Source organism: Cebus imitator, unplaced genomic scaffold, assembly GCF_001604975.1.
Source record: "Cebus imitator isolate Cc_AM_T3 unplaced genomic scaffold, Cebus_imitator-1.0 Scaffold84, whole genome shotgun sequence".
Classification (NCBI taxonomy): domain Eukaryota; kingdom Metazoa; phylum Chordata; class Mammalia; order Primates; family Cebidae; genus Cebus; species Cebus imitator.
In genome coordinates, this window is record NW_016107399.1 from 4,287,714 (window position 1) to 4,301,846 (window position 14,133).

Sequence of the window (14,133 nt, forward strand, 5' to 3'; positions counted from 1 at the left end):
TGGCTAAAATTAAAAAAATGACTTCTACCTCTTCCCAGAGTTTATATATCCAACTCTCTACTTAATGTGTCCAGTTGCATGTCTAATAGGTACCCCAAATTGAGCAGATCCAATTAACAGAGCCCTTTTCTTTTTAACTTTTATTATAAAAATTTCAAATGTACTTTTCACATACTTATCACCTAGACTTAGTAATTATCAAGATTTTGGCACATTTTCTTTTCTATTTTATTTTTTTCCACCATCCACCTTGTTGAAGCCTTGCTAAAGATATCATATTATTTTACTCCTATATGTAAGCCTAAAAAGCAATTGACCTTTTCTTATATAACCAAAATGCCATTATGTAATTTAATAATATTGACTATTATCTCAGTATTATCCAATATATAGTCCATGTTTTTCTTATTTTAAGATGTCTTTTTATAGTTATTTGTTCAAAAGATGATCCAAGGACACCTCTGCCTTGTATATTTTATGCCTTGTACCTAGAATTCTCTTCTCCCACTTACCTGTAAAGGTTACCTTCTCGTTTTATTTAGCTCCCTTTTCAGATGTTGCTTACCAAAGCAGCATTCTCTGACCACCCTAATTAAATAGCATGCCAGTCCTCGTCAGTATTTTTCTCTTTATATTAGTAATTTTTTGATAGTGTTTACTGTCTGGCATTATAATTAACAAACCCATTTATTTGTTCATAGTCTACACTTTTGCCCCTGCCCTGGCATACTGGACCAAGAAAATACCTTCATGGATTTTTTTTTTTTTTAATTTAGCATCAACAGGAATACCTAAAACATATGTGGCACTTTATGAATTATTCATTGATGAGACAAAGAGTATATATTTTTTAGATTAATTAGTATTATCATTATTTTTTTTTTGAGATGGAGTCTTGCTCTGTCACCAAGGCTGGAATGTAGCGGCGTGATCTTGGCTCACTATGACCTCCCATCTCTCAGGTTCAAGCAGTCCTGCCTCAGCTTCCCGATCATGGGCATCTGCAACTATGCCTGATTAATTTTTGTATCTTTAGTAGAAACGGAGTTTCACCATATTGGCCAGGCTGATCTTGAACTCCTGGCCTCAGGTGATCCGTCCGCCTTGGCCTCCCAAAATGCTGGGATTATAGGCGTGAGCCACCGTGCCTGGCCCAACATTTTTTTACAAGTTTAAATGTACCTTTTTTCTCTGCTTTTGTACTTGATTGGTGATCTCAGTGGACACAGGATTCTAGGTTGGACATTATTTTCACTCTGTAGTTTGTTTTTTTTTTCGTTTGGAGATTGAGTCTCACTCTGTCTCCCAGGCTGGAGTGGAGTGGCCCAATCTCGGCTCACTACAACCTCTACCTCCTGGGTTCAAGTGATTCTTGTGCCTCAGCCCCCTGAGAAGCTGGAATTGTGGTCTGTGCCATAATGCCAAGCTAATTTTTGAGTTGTTAGTAGAGATGGAGTTTTGCCATGTTGGCTAGGCTGGTTTCAAACTCCTGGCTTCAAGTGATCTGCCAGTCTTAGCCTCTCTAAGTGCTGGGATTACATGTTTGAGCTATTGTGCCCCACCCACTCTGTAGCTTTGAAGGTCTTTTACAAATGTTTACTGGCATTCACTGTCGCTGGTAAGAATGTTGCCAGCTTAATTACTTTTGGTTATTGTATAACTTTTACCTTTGTGAATTACCTCTTAGATTTGTGCTTAAATTTTCAGAGATCTTAAAGAGCTTTATAGAGATATAATTAGCTGTGCACAGAGTGTACTATATGTATGTTTAACACTGTAAACATACACAAACTCATCAGCACGTTCTAGATGATGAACATATCAGTCATCCTCTAAAAGTTTGCTCATGTGCACTCTCATTCCTTACCATTTCCCTCAACCCCAGTCAACCAATGATCTTTATTCTGTCACTATAAATCAGTTTGCATTTTCTGGAATTTTATATAAATGGAATCATTGACTATGTATCCTTTTCTCATTTGGCTTCTTTTACTTTAAATTGTACTTAGAATAATTATTTTGGGATTCATGTTGTTGAGTGTATCAATAATTTATTACTTTTTATTGCTGAGGAGCATTTATTGTATGAATAAATCATAATTTTTATGTCTGTTCACCTGTCAGTGGACATTGGGTTGTATCCAGTTGAGGACTATTACAAATAAAATTGCCATGAATATTTGTGTACAGTCTTTGTATAGACATATGCTTTTATTCTTTTTTGATAAATACCTTTGAGTGGAATAAATGGGTCATATGGTAGGTCCCTGCTTAACTTGTTTAGAAACCATTTGTTTTCCAGTGTCATAATACCATTTAACATTTCACTGTTAGTATATAGAATTCCAGTTGGTCCGTGTCCTCACCAGCATTTGATGTGGTCAGTTTTTTTTCTTTTTTTAAGACATTCTAATAGGCATCTGTTAGTATCACATTCTGGTTACATTCTCTGCCCCATTTATTTTTACATATTCATCTGTATTATGGAAACTTCCCAAACTCTTATATTAATTCAGTAGCTTTTTTTAATATATAAAAACCTCAAGATTTTATAGGATATTCTATGTAAATAATCAAGTCATCTGAGAATTAAGATAGTTTTATGTCTTTTCTAGTCTGGATTCCTTGTATTTCATTTTCTTGACTTATTTCACTGGTTAGTATTCTACTATAAGATTGAACTGAAGGAGTGGGATCAGGCATCCTTGCCTTGTTCTGATCTTAGAGGGAAAACAGGATCTCCCTTTGTTACCCGGGTTGGAGTGCAATTGCACAGTCATGGCTCACTGTAGCTTTGACCTCCTGGGCTCAACTATTTAACCACCTCAACCTCCTAAGTTAGCTGGGACCATAGGTGCATGCCACCACCCCAACGAATTTCTTTTGTTTTTTTTTTAGAGGTGGGGTTTCATTATGTTGCCCAGTCCGGTCTTGAACTCCTGGGCTCAAGTGATACCTCCTACCTCAGCTTCCGAAAGTGCTGGGATTACAAGTATGAGCCACTGTGCCTGGCCTAAGAACATTTAGTGTAATATCAGCGGTATTTTTCATGGATGCTTGTTATCAGGTTGAGGATGTTCTCTATTCCTAACTTGCTAAGAGCTATCATCATGAATCACTGATGGATTTTGCCAAGTGGGTCTTTTTTTTCCTGGGAAGTGTCTAACTATAATTCCATTTATTTAGTAAAAGTAAACTATTCAAGGTATCTGTGTCTTGAGCGAACCTTGTTTAATATATGTGCTTCACTGAATTTATTTTATGTAAATTGTTGAATTTATTGACATAAAATTGTTCATAATATTCCATTATGTCTTTAAATATCTGTAAAATCTGTAGTGTATGTTATTGTGTTTTTCATTACTGATATTATGTGTTCTCCCCTTTTTTTTCCTGATTAGCCTGGCTAGAGGCTTATTAATTTTGTCTTCTCAGAGAACCAGCCTCCGGTCTCATTAATTGTCTCCGTTGTTTTTCTATGTTTTTGGGTTTCATTTGCTCTTTGTTCTGTAATTTTTTGAGTGGAAGCTGAGGTTGTTGATATGAGACTGCTGTCTTTTGTAATAGAGTTTTTTTTTTTTTTTTGGTGCTGTAAATTATCTTCTAAATGTCATTTTAGCCGTAATCCATAAATTGAGATATGTTGCATTTTTATTTTCATTGAGTTCAAAATACTTTCTAATTTATTTTGTAATTTCTTCTTTGACCGTCTGTTATTTCTATGGCCATCTGTTATTTCTTAGTTTTTAAACATATCTTTATGTTAATGATTTGTAATTTAATTCCATTTTGGTCAGAGAACATACTTTCAATGACTTGTAGTNTTTTTTTAAGATGGGGTTTTACCATGATGACCAGGCTGGTTTTGAACTCCTGACCTCAGGTGATCCACCCACCTCAGCCTCCCAAAGTGCTAGGATTACAGGCGTGAGCCACCGCGCCTGGCTTGACTTGTAGTCTTTTATTTAAATATATTAAGATTTGTTTTGTGGCCCAGAGTATTATCTCTATTGATAAATGTTTCTTGTACACTTAGAAAGATTGTATAATTTGCCGTTTTTAGTTGTTACAAGCATGATGATAAATCTGGTCTATATGATGACATCTTGACTAGAAGTGGACATTTATTTTTTAAAAATTTAGATATAGCTCATATACTATAAAATTCACCCATGTTAAGTGTTCCATTTGGTGGTTTTTAGTGTATTTGTAAAGTTGAGAAGCCATTACCACTATTTAATTCCATTAATTTTATCATCTGAAAAAGAGTACCAGTTATCAGTCACCATTTTTCCTCCATTTAGCAGTTAGCAATCACTAATCTACTTTCTATCTCTACCACTGTGCATATTCTGGACATTTCATATAAATGGAGTCATACAATATATGGCTGTTAATATCAGGGTTCTTTCACTTAGTATGATGTTTTCAAGGTTCATCCATGTAATATGTGTCAGTATTTCATTCCTTTTTATGACTGAATATATATTTCATTGTACAAATATGCCACATTTCATCTGTTCATCATTTGTTGGATATTTGGGTTGTTTCTATTTTTTTGCCAATTATGAATATTGCTGCTGTGAACATTTGTGAACAAATTTTTTTGTGTTGTAAGTTTTCGTTTCTCTTGACTGTATACCTAGATGTATACTTGCTAGGTCATATGGTAAATGGATATTTCACTTTTTGAGGAGGTATCAAACTGTTTTTCAGAGAACTGCACCATTTTACATTCCAACATACAGGCTTCCAGTTTCTTGACATCTTTGCCAACTCTTGTTATTTTCTGTTTCTTTAAAAAATTATTAGAATCATCCTAATGTATATGAAGTGGTAATTTGTTGTGATTTTGGTTTTTATTGCCCTGATGACTAATGATGTTGAGCAATTTTTTATATGCATATGAGTCACTTACATACCTTCTTTGGAGAAATGTCCATTTAAATCCTTTACTTATTTTTAATTGGATTGTTTGTCTTTTTGTTGTTGAGTTGTGTTTGTATTTTCTGGGACTCTTATCAGATACATGATTTGCAAATATTTCCCTTCATTTTATGGGTTGTCTTTTCACTTTCTTCATAGTGTCCTTTAATGTACAAAAGTTTTTACATTAAAGGACACTAAAAAGTCTAATTTCTTTTTGTTGTTTGCTTGGACTGTTGGTGCCATATTTAAGAAACTTGATTATTCCGTGATGATGAAGATTTATACCTATCTTTTCTTTTAAGAATTGCATAGTTTTAGCACTTCTGTTTAGATTTTTGGTCTATTTTCAGTTAATTTTTATATGGTATAAAGTAAGAGTCCAAGTTTATTTATTTTTTTTTAGTAGTGATTTCTAGTTGTCTCAGCACCATTTTGTGAAAAGACTTTGCTTTCACTGAATGGTCTTGGATCTCTTGTCAAAAATCACTTGACCATAAATATAAGAGTTTATTTTTGAACTCTTAATTCCGTAACATTGATCTATAAGTCTTTGTTTTTGCCAGTACCACACAGTCTTGATTACTGTAGTTTTGTAATAAGTTTTTCTAATTTTTTTTTTGTAATTGAGTTTTTTTCTGTAATTTTTTTTTTTGTAATTGAGTTTTATTTCTATGAATATTAAATGAATTCAGATCAGGAAATTTATACAATAAAGCTTAGTGGCTCAGATATTTCATCGTAAAATATCAGAACACTGTGTTTACTAAATGACAGTCAATATTTAATGCTTTTTTTTTTTTATTTTTTAGAGAAGTTTTAGGTTCATAGCAAAATTGAGAGGAAGATATGGGAATTTCCCGTATATTCCCTGCCCACATGCTTGCATAGCATCTTTCATTATCAACATCTTCCACCAGAGTGGTACATTTGCTGTATTTCATGAGGCTACATTAATACATCATAATCTACCCAAAGTCCTTAGTTTACAATAGGACTTACTCTTGAACTCAGACATCTGACGAGTTCGGACAAATGTATAATGATATATATCCACCATGATACTGTCCTATGTTGTTTTACTGCCTTAAAAATCTGTGCTCTGCCAATTTATCACCCACCGCCTGAACTCCTGATGACCACTGATCTTTTTGTAGTCTCCATAGTTTAGCCTTTTCCAGAATGTCCTATAATTGGAATCACATAGTATGTAGCCTTTTCAGATTAGTTTCTTTCACTCAGTAATATACATTTAAGTTTCTTCTATCTTTTCATGGCTTCATAGCTCATTGCTTTTTAGTGCTAAATAATACTTCATTCTGTAGATATACCACAGTTTATTGATTTGCCTGCTGAAGGACATCTTGAGTGCTTCCAAAATTTGGCAGTTATGAGTAAAGTTGCCATAAATGTCTGCGTGCAGGTGTTTGTGTGGACATACGTTTTCAGCTCCTTTGGATAAATACCAAGGAGCATGATTGCTGTATTGTACATTTGGAGTATATTTAGTTTTTGTAAGAAATTACCAGCTGTCTTTCAAAGTGACTGTACAATTTTGCATTCCCATCAGCAACAAATATAAGTTCCTGATGCTCCACATCCTTGCCAGTATTTGGGATTGTCAGTGTCCTGTATTTTCGCCATTCTAGGTATATAGTATATTTCCCTGTTAACATAGGATGTGGATTATCTTTTCTTCTGCTTGCTTGTAATCTGTATATCTTCTTTGCTGAGATGCAAAGAAGGTTATGGCCTTTGGCTCATTTTTTAATCAGATTGTTTCTTACTGTTGTGTTTCAAGAGTTCTTTATGTATTTTAGATAACAGCACTTTATCAGATGTCTTTTACAAGTATTTTCCCTGTCTGTGTCTTGTCTTCTCATTTGCTTGACATTGTCTTTTGCAGGGTTGAAGTTTTTAATTTTAATGAAGTCAGGCTTATTACTGATTTTTTTAAATGTATCTTGCCTTGTTGTACTTAATAAACCATCACCATACCCATGGTCATCTGAGTTTTTTCCTATGTTATCTTCTCAGAGGTTTATAATTTTGCATTTATATTTAGGTCTGTGATCTATTTTGAATTAATTATTGTGAAGGGTGTAAGTTATGATATCTAGATTTTTTTTTTTTTTTTTTTTTTTTTTTTTTTTTTTTTTTTTTTTGTTTTTTTTTTTTTTTTTTTTGTTTTTTTTTTTTTTTTTTTTTTTTGCATGTGGATATCCAGTTAGCACCATTTGTTAAAGAGTTAGCTGCATTGTATTGCCTTTACTCTTTGGTCAAATATCTATTGACTGTGTTTATGTGGGTCTGTTTCTAGGCTCTGTATTCTGTTTCATAATCTGTTTGCTCTTTTGCCAATACCACACTGTCTTATTTGCTGTAACCTTATAGTAAGCAGTAAGACTTTTTGTTTCCTGAGACGGAGTCTCACCCTGTCGCTCCTGCTGGAGTGCAGTGGTGCAATCTCGGCTCACTGCAGCCTCTGCCTCCTGGGTTCAAGCAGTTCTCCTGCTTCAGCCTCCTGAGTAGCTGGGATTACAGGCATGTGCCAACATCCTCAGCTAATTTTTTGTGTCTTTAGTAGAGATGCAGTTTCATCATGTTGGCCAGGCTGGTCTTGAACTCCTGACCTTGTGATCTGCCTGCCTCAGCCTCCCAAAGTGCTGGCATTGCAGGCACCTTATAGTAAGTCTTGAAGTTGGGTAGTGTCAGCTATCTTGGAATTTTCCACTTATCTTTCTGTTACTGATTTTAGTTTAATTCCATTGTGGTCTAAGAGTAGACACTGTATGATTTCTATTCTTTTAAATTTTTTTAAATGTATTTTAAGACCTCAAATGTGGTCTGTCTTGGTAAATGTTTCATGTGAGTTGGCTAGCCCAAGTCTTGGCATCTCTTGTATAAAATAATTTGCTGAGATTTTGATACGAATTGCATTGAATCTGTAGAACAAGTTGGGAAGAACTGACATCTTGAAAATATTGAATCTTTCTATTTATTAATACAGAATAGCTCTTCATTTATTTAATTCTTTGATTTCCTTTACCAGAGTTTTATAATTTTCCTCATGGAAATCTTACACATATTTTATTTGATTTATACCTAAATATTTCATGTTTTGGAGTGCTAATGTAATGGTATTGTGTTTTAAAATTCAAATTCTACTTGTTCATTTCTGGTATATAGGAAAATAATAGACTTTTTAATATTAACCTTGTATCCTGTTACTTTGTTACAATCACTTATTAGTTCCAGGAGAGTTTCTAAAATTTTATTTTCCATATAGATGATCTTGTTATCTGTGAAGACAGTTTTAGTTCTTTCTTTCCAATCTTCATACTTTTCCTTTGCTTTTCTTTCCTTTTCTTTTCTTACTGCATTAGCTAGGACTTACAGCATGGTGTTGAAACGAAGTGGTGAGAGAGGATGTCCTTGCCTTGTTTTTGATATTAGCGGGAAATCTTCCACAGGTTGAGTGTCTTAAATCTGAACCTCTGAAAATAGAAATGCTCCAAAATTTGAAACTTTTGAGTGCCAACGTGATGCTCGAAGCAGTTTGGCTTTCAGAAATGGTGTAAATTTCTGTGCTGTGAAATTTCCTCTGAGAACTACTTTGTTGAACCTCACAGATTAGCTGTGTTTTGATTTTCAGTGAATTCAAAATCTTTTAAAATTTCGCTTGAGATTTTTTCTTTGACCCATGTGTTATTTAGAACTTCTGTGTATTTTCGGATTTTCCAGTTACGTTCTGTTACTGATTTTAGTTTAATTCCATTGTGGTTTAAGAGTAGATACTGTTTGATTTTTATTCTTTTAAATTTGATAAAGTGTATTTTGAAGCCTCAAATTGGTCTGTCTTGGTAAATGTTCCATGTGAGCTTGAGAGGACTGTGAATTCTGCTATTGTTGAATGAAGTCTATAAATGTCAGTTATATACAGATAATTGATGGTGTTGAGTTTAACTGTGTCCTTACTGATTTTCTGCCTGCTATATCTGTCTGTTTCTGATAGAGGGAATTGGAGTCTTCAGGCATCATAGTAGATTCATCTGTTTCTCCTATAGTTTCATCAGTTTTTGTCTCACATATTTTGATGCTCTGTTGTTAAGCACGTACATGTTAGGGATGGGGCAACTGTTGTCTTGGGGAAACTGACCTCTTTATTGTTATGAAATACCTTCTTTTTATCCTTGATGATTTTTCTTGCTTTGAAGCCTGGTCTATCTGACATTAATATAACTACTCCTATTTAGTTCTTTTGATTTGTGTTAGTATGGTATATTTTCTCAATCCATTTACTTTTAATATATATGGATCTTTATATTTAAAATGGATTTCTTGTAAACAACATATACTTGGGTCTTGTTTTTTGATCTACTCCGACAGTCTCTTTTTTTTTTTTTTTTTTTTTTTGATGGAGTCTCGCTCTGTTGCTGAGTAGCTGGGAGTACAGGCATGGACCACTATACTCGGCTAGTTGTTTTTTTGTATTTTTGGTAGAGACAGGGTTTCACCATGTGGGCCAGGCTGGTCTCAAACTCCTGGCCTCAAATGATCTGCCTGCCTTGGCCTCCCAAAGTACTGGGATTACAGGTGCAAGCCACTGTGCCTATCCCACAGTCTCTCTTAACTTTTAGGTTGGACATGGTGGCTCATGGCTGTAATCCCAGCACTTTGGGAGACTGAGGTGGGGGATCACTTGGAAGTCAGGAGTTTGAGACCAGCCTGGCCAACATGGCAAAACTCTGTCTCTACTAAAAATAGAAAAATTAGCCAGGCATGGTGGCAGGTACCTATAATCCTAGCTACTCGGGAGGCTGAGGCAGGAGAATTGCTTGAACCTTGGGACGTGGAGGATTGCAGTGAGCTAAGATAGCACTATTCACTCCAGCCTGGGTGACAGAGTGAGACTCCTGTCTCAAAAAAAAAAAAAAAAAAAGAAAAAAAGAAAAATATATCCAGACGTGGTAGCTTACACCTGTAATCCTAGCACTTTGGGAGGCTGAGGTGGGTGGATCACCTGAGGTCAGGAGTTTGAGACCAGCCTGGCCAACATGGCAAAACTCTGTCTCTACTAAAAATAGAAAAATTAGCCAGGCATGGTGGCAGGCGCCTGTAATCCCAGCTTCTTAGGAGATTGAGGCAGGAGAATGGCTTTAACCTATGTGGGAGTTGGGGGGGGATGGGTGGCAGAAGTTGCAGTCAGCCCAGATCACACTGCTTCGTTCCAGCCTGGGCAAAAGAGTGAAACTCTGTCTTAAAAGAAAATCATAATAATTTTTAACTTAGACTATTGACATTCAAAGTGATTATTGGTATAGTTTGATTAGTATTTCCCATATTTGTTACTGTTTTCTGCTTATTGTCCTTGTTCTTTGTTCCTATTTTTGTTTTTCATCCTTCTGCCTTGTGTGTATGTCTGTGTGTGGTTATTTTTTTAATTTATTTTATTTTTTTGAGACGGAATCTTGTTCTGCCACCCAGGCTGGAGTGCAGTGGCGCAATCTTGGCTCACTACTACCTCTGCCTCCTGGGTGCAAATGATTCTCTGCCTCAGCCTCCCAAGTAGCTGGGATTACAGGTGCCCGCCACCATGCCCAGCTAATTTTTGTATTTTAGTAGAGATGGAGTTTCACCGTGTTGGCCAAGCTGATCTCAAACTCCTGACCTCATGTGATCTGTCCCTCTGCCTTGGCCTGCCAAAGTGCTGGGATTATAGGCATGAGCCACCAGGCCTGGCCCATTTGTGGTTTTAATTGAGCATTTCATATAATTTTTTTCCTCTCCTTCCTTAGTATTTATCAGTTACACTTATTTTTTAAACTTTTTAAGTAGTAGCTCTAAAGTTTTCAATATACATATATAACAAATCCAAGTCCACTTTATTTCAAATAACACTGTACGGCGTCACAGGGAGTGTGAGTACAAAATATTTTTAAATCTTCCATCTTATGCCTTGTACTCTTTCTCTTATTCATTTTACTTATTTATAAGTACAAATAAGCATATACAGTATTCTATGTTGGTTTTTTGTTTTGTTTCTGTTACTGCTTTAAATATACTCTTCTTGCTTAAGTGATTTCTGAGGAGATGTTGGTTATAATTCTTATCTTTGGTCCTCTATAAATAGTGTTTTTTCCTCCAGCTTCTTTCAGGATTTTTTCTTTTCTTTGACTTTTTTGAGTTTGAAAAATACTCGCCAGCCGGGTGTGGTAGTTCACACCTGTAATCCCAGCACTTTGGGAAGCTGAGGCAGATGGATCACAAGGTCAGGAGTTCAAGACTCAGCCTGGCCAAGGTGATGAAACCCTGTCTCTACTAAAATTACAGAAATTAGCTGGGCCTGGTGGTGGGTGCCTGTAATCCCAGCTACTTGGGAGACTGAGGCAGAGAATTGCTTGAACCTGGGAGGCGGAGGTTGCAGTGAGCCAAGATCACACTGCTGCCGCTCCAGCCTGGGCAACAGGGTGAGACTCCGTCTCAAAANAAAAAAAAAAAAAAAGAAAAAGAAAAATACTTGCCTAGGTGTAGTTCTTTCTATATTTATCCTGATTGATGTTCTCTGAGCTTACTGCATCTATGGTTTGGTTTCTGACATTCATTTGGAGGAAATTATCAGTCATTATTGTTTCAGATATTCTATTCTTTTCTCATTCTCCTCTGATAGTCCCTTATGCATGAGTTATGCCTTTTGTAGTTGTCCCACATTCCTTAAACATTATGTTCTTTTTTTTCTTTTTTTTTCTTTCAGTCTTTGTTCTTTTTGCTTTTCAGTTTTGTAGGTTTTTATTGATATATCCTCAAGGTCAGAGATTGTTTCCTCAACTGTGTCAAGTCTACTAGTGTTGTTCATTTCTGTTACATTGTTTTTGATTGCTAACATTTCCTTTTTATTCTTAGGATTTCTCTCTCTGGTGACATTGCCCATCTGTTCTTACATACTGTCTGCTTTATCCATTGGAACTCTTAGCATACTAAGCATAGTTGTTTCAAATTCCTGGTCTTAGAGTTCCAACAGCCTTGCTATGTTTGGTTCTGATGCTGGCTTTATCTCTTCAAATTGTATTTTTGCCTTTCAGTATGGCTTATAATTTTTCTTAAAACTGGACATGAAGTACTGATTAAAAGTAATGGTATAAGTAGGTCCTTAGGCATTTACTGGCAAAATGTAGGAGGTGTAGGAGGAAAGGAAGTGTTCTACAGGCCTATGATTAGGTCTCTGTCTCTTAAAGAGCCTGTGTTTTTGAACTATGGACTTCACAAGGGATTATCAGAACCTCCTACTCCCCACCTAAGGTGGAACAGGTAGTTTAGGCTGGAGTTACTTGTTTTCCATCCCCAATGTGGAAGGCTTACATTGGGTATTTCTCTTTGCTAGGTCAGTTAGGCTCTGATAAAACCTCAGTAGGTAGGCTGTGGTTAAATAGCTTTTCTTGAGGGCAGATCTTGTTAAGAAGGGCAGAGTACTCCAGTATATTCAAAATGGTTTCTGTTTCCCTCCCTCTGGTGGATGCACAAAGCAATTTTAATCTGAAATTTACTGTGAAAATCTGGTTGAGCTCTGAGATTAAAATTCAATCACAAAAATACCCTCTGTGATACAGAACCCAGCCCATGACTGGGTTTCTTGGAGTATTTTGTTTGTTTGCTTTTTTTTTTTTGAGATGGAGTCTCACTTTGTCGCCCAGGTGGGAGTACAGTGGCACGATCTTGGCTCACTGCAACCTTTGCCTCTTGGGTTCAAGCAATTCTCCTGTCTTAGCCTCCTGGGTAGCTGGGACTATAGGTGCATGCCACCATGCCTGGCTAATTTTTGCATTTTTAGTAGAGACAGGATTTCACCATATTGGTTAGGCTGGTCTCGAACTTCTGACCTCAGGTGATCCACCCACCTCAGCCTCCCAAAGTGCTGAGGTTACAGGCATGAGCCACTGTGCCGGGCCTTCCCTGGAGTTTTTAACAGTCAGACTTGTGCTTTCTGAACCTCCAACAATTCATAAATTATCATTCAGATTTTCCTTCCCTGTCCCTGTTTCTCACAGAGGTTTCTGCTCATGAGTCTGTGTTCCAGTAAGCCAAGACTCCTTGTGTTCACCTGTTCATCTCTCCAATCTATGGGGTAGCATTTTGTCCTGTAACCTTACCTCTCTGAAGGATCCAAGATCAGTTACTGATTTTATAGTCTGTTAACTTTTTATTTGTTGTTAGAATGGAGTGGCAACTGCTAAGCTTCTCACATGTGGAATTGGGAACTGGAAGCTTGTTTCTGAAATATATAACTGTTAAATCAAGTTTATCCAACACAAGGCCATGGGCTGCATGTGGCCCAGGACAGCTTCAAATATGGCCCACACAAATTCATAAACTTTCTTTAAACATTATGAGATTTTTTTGGAAATTTTTTTTTAGCTCATCAGCTGTCATTAGTGTTAGTGTATTTTATGTGTGGTCTGATACAGTTCTTCTTCCGCTGTAGCCCAGCGAAACCTAAAGATGAGATACCCCTGTGTTAAATACTTTTTAACATATGACCTCATTAATGGTATAAATTTTGTACCACCAGGTGAGTGAAAGATGACATATTTTCTCTTATGTCCAGTTTGCTTATGTTTCTTTTTCGCTTTCTTTTTAGGTTAATACAATCTGCTGGAATGACACTGGAGAATATATTTTATCTGGCTCAGATGACACCAAATTAGTAATTAGTAATCCTTATAGCAGAAAGGTAAAGTAGTTTAAAAACTCTGTAATTTAATGAGAGAAAAAAATCAAGAAAGCAGAAATGAAGAAATTGTAAACAATCATAGAATGGGCATTTATAATAGAATATCCTCCCTATTTTGCTGAAGTTAATTGTATAACTTAGAGGGTCTTAGGTATATGTGGGTCTCTTAGACTCCCTGGGAAATAGAAGATTTTATTCAGCCTCAGGCTCTAGAAAATTTAAATATACTTTATTTAAGTGGATAGTAATTGGTACAAGTGACATTATTTCATTAACATTGTTTGGGGGAAAATGTGCCATATATAAAGTATGAGTTAATGAAAAAGTTACTTTTATGTATAACCTTAATATATTAACATTCTAAAAAGTTATTTATTTTAATGTTAAGAATGGTGTGGATAGCCGGGCGTGGTGGCTCAAGCCTGTAATCCCAGCACTTTGGGAGGCCGAGGCGGGTGGATCACGAGGTCAAGAGATCG

General features: G+C 36.0%; 1 protein-coding gene across 15 annotated transcripts in view; it reads left to right on the plus strand.

The window, feature by feature from the left end:
• Positions 1 to 14,133, plus strand: part of DCAF6 (DDB1 and CUL4 associated factor 6) — a 141,396-nt gene that overhangs the window by 14,582 nt on the left and 112,681 nt on the right. For all 15 annotated transcript variants that reach the window (XM_037740495.1, XM_037740496.1, XM_017534164.2 and 12 more), the window contains one exon: positions 13,562 to 13,654. In XM_037740495.1, coding sequence (XP_037596423.1) covers positions 13,562 to 13,654 — 93 coding nt within the window. The remainder of the gene's footprint in view (positions 1 to 13,561; positions 13,655 to 14,133) is intronic.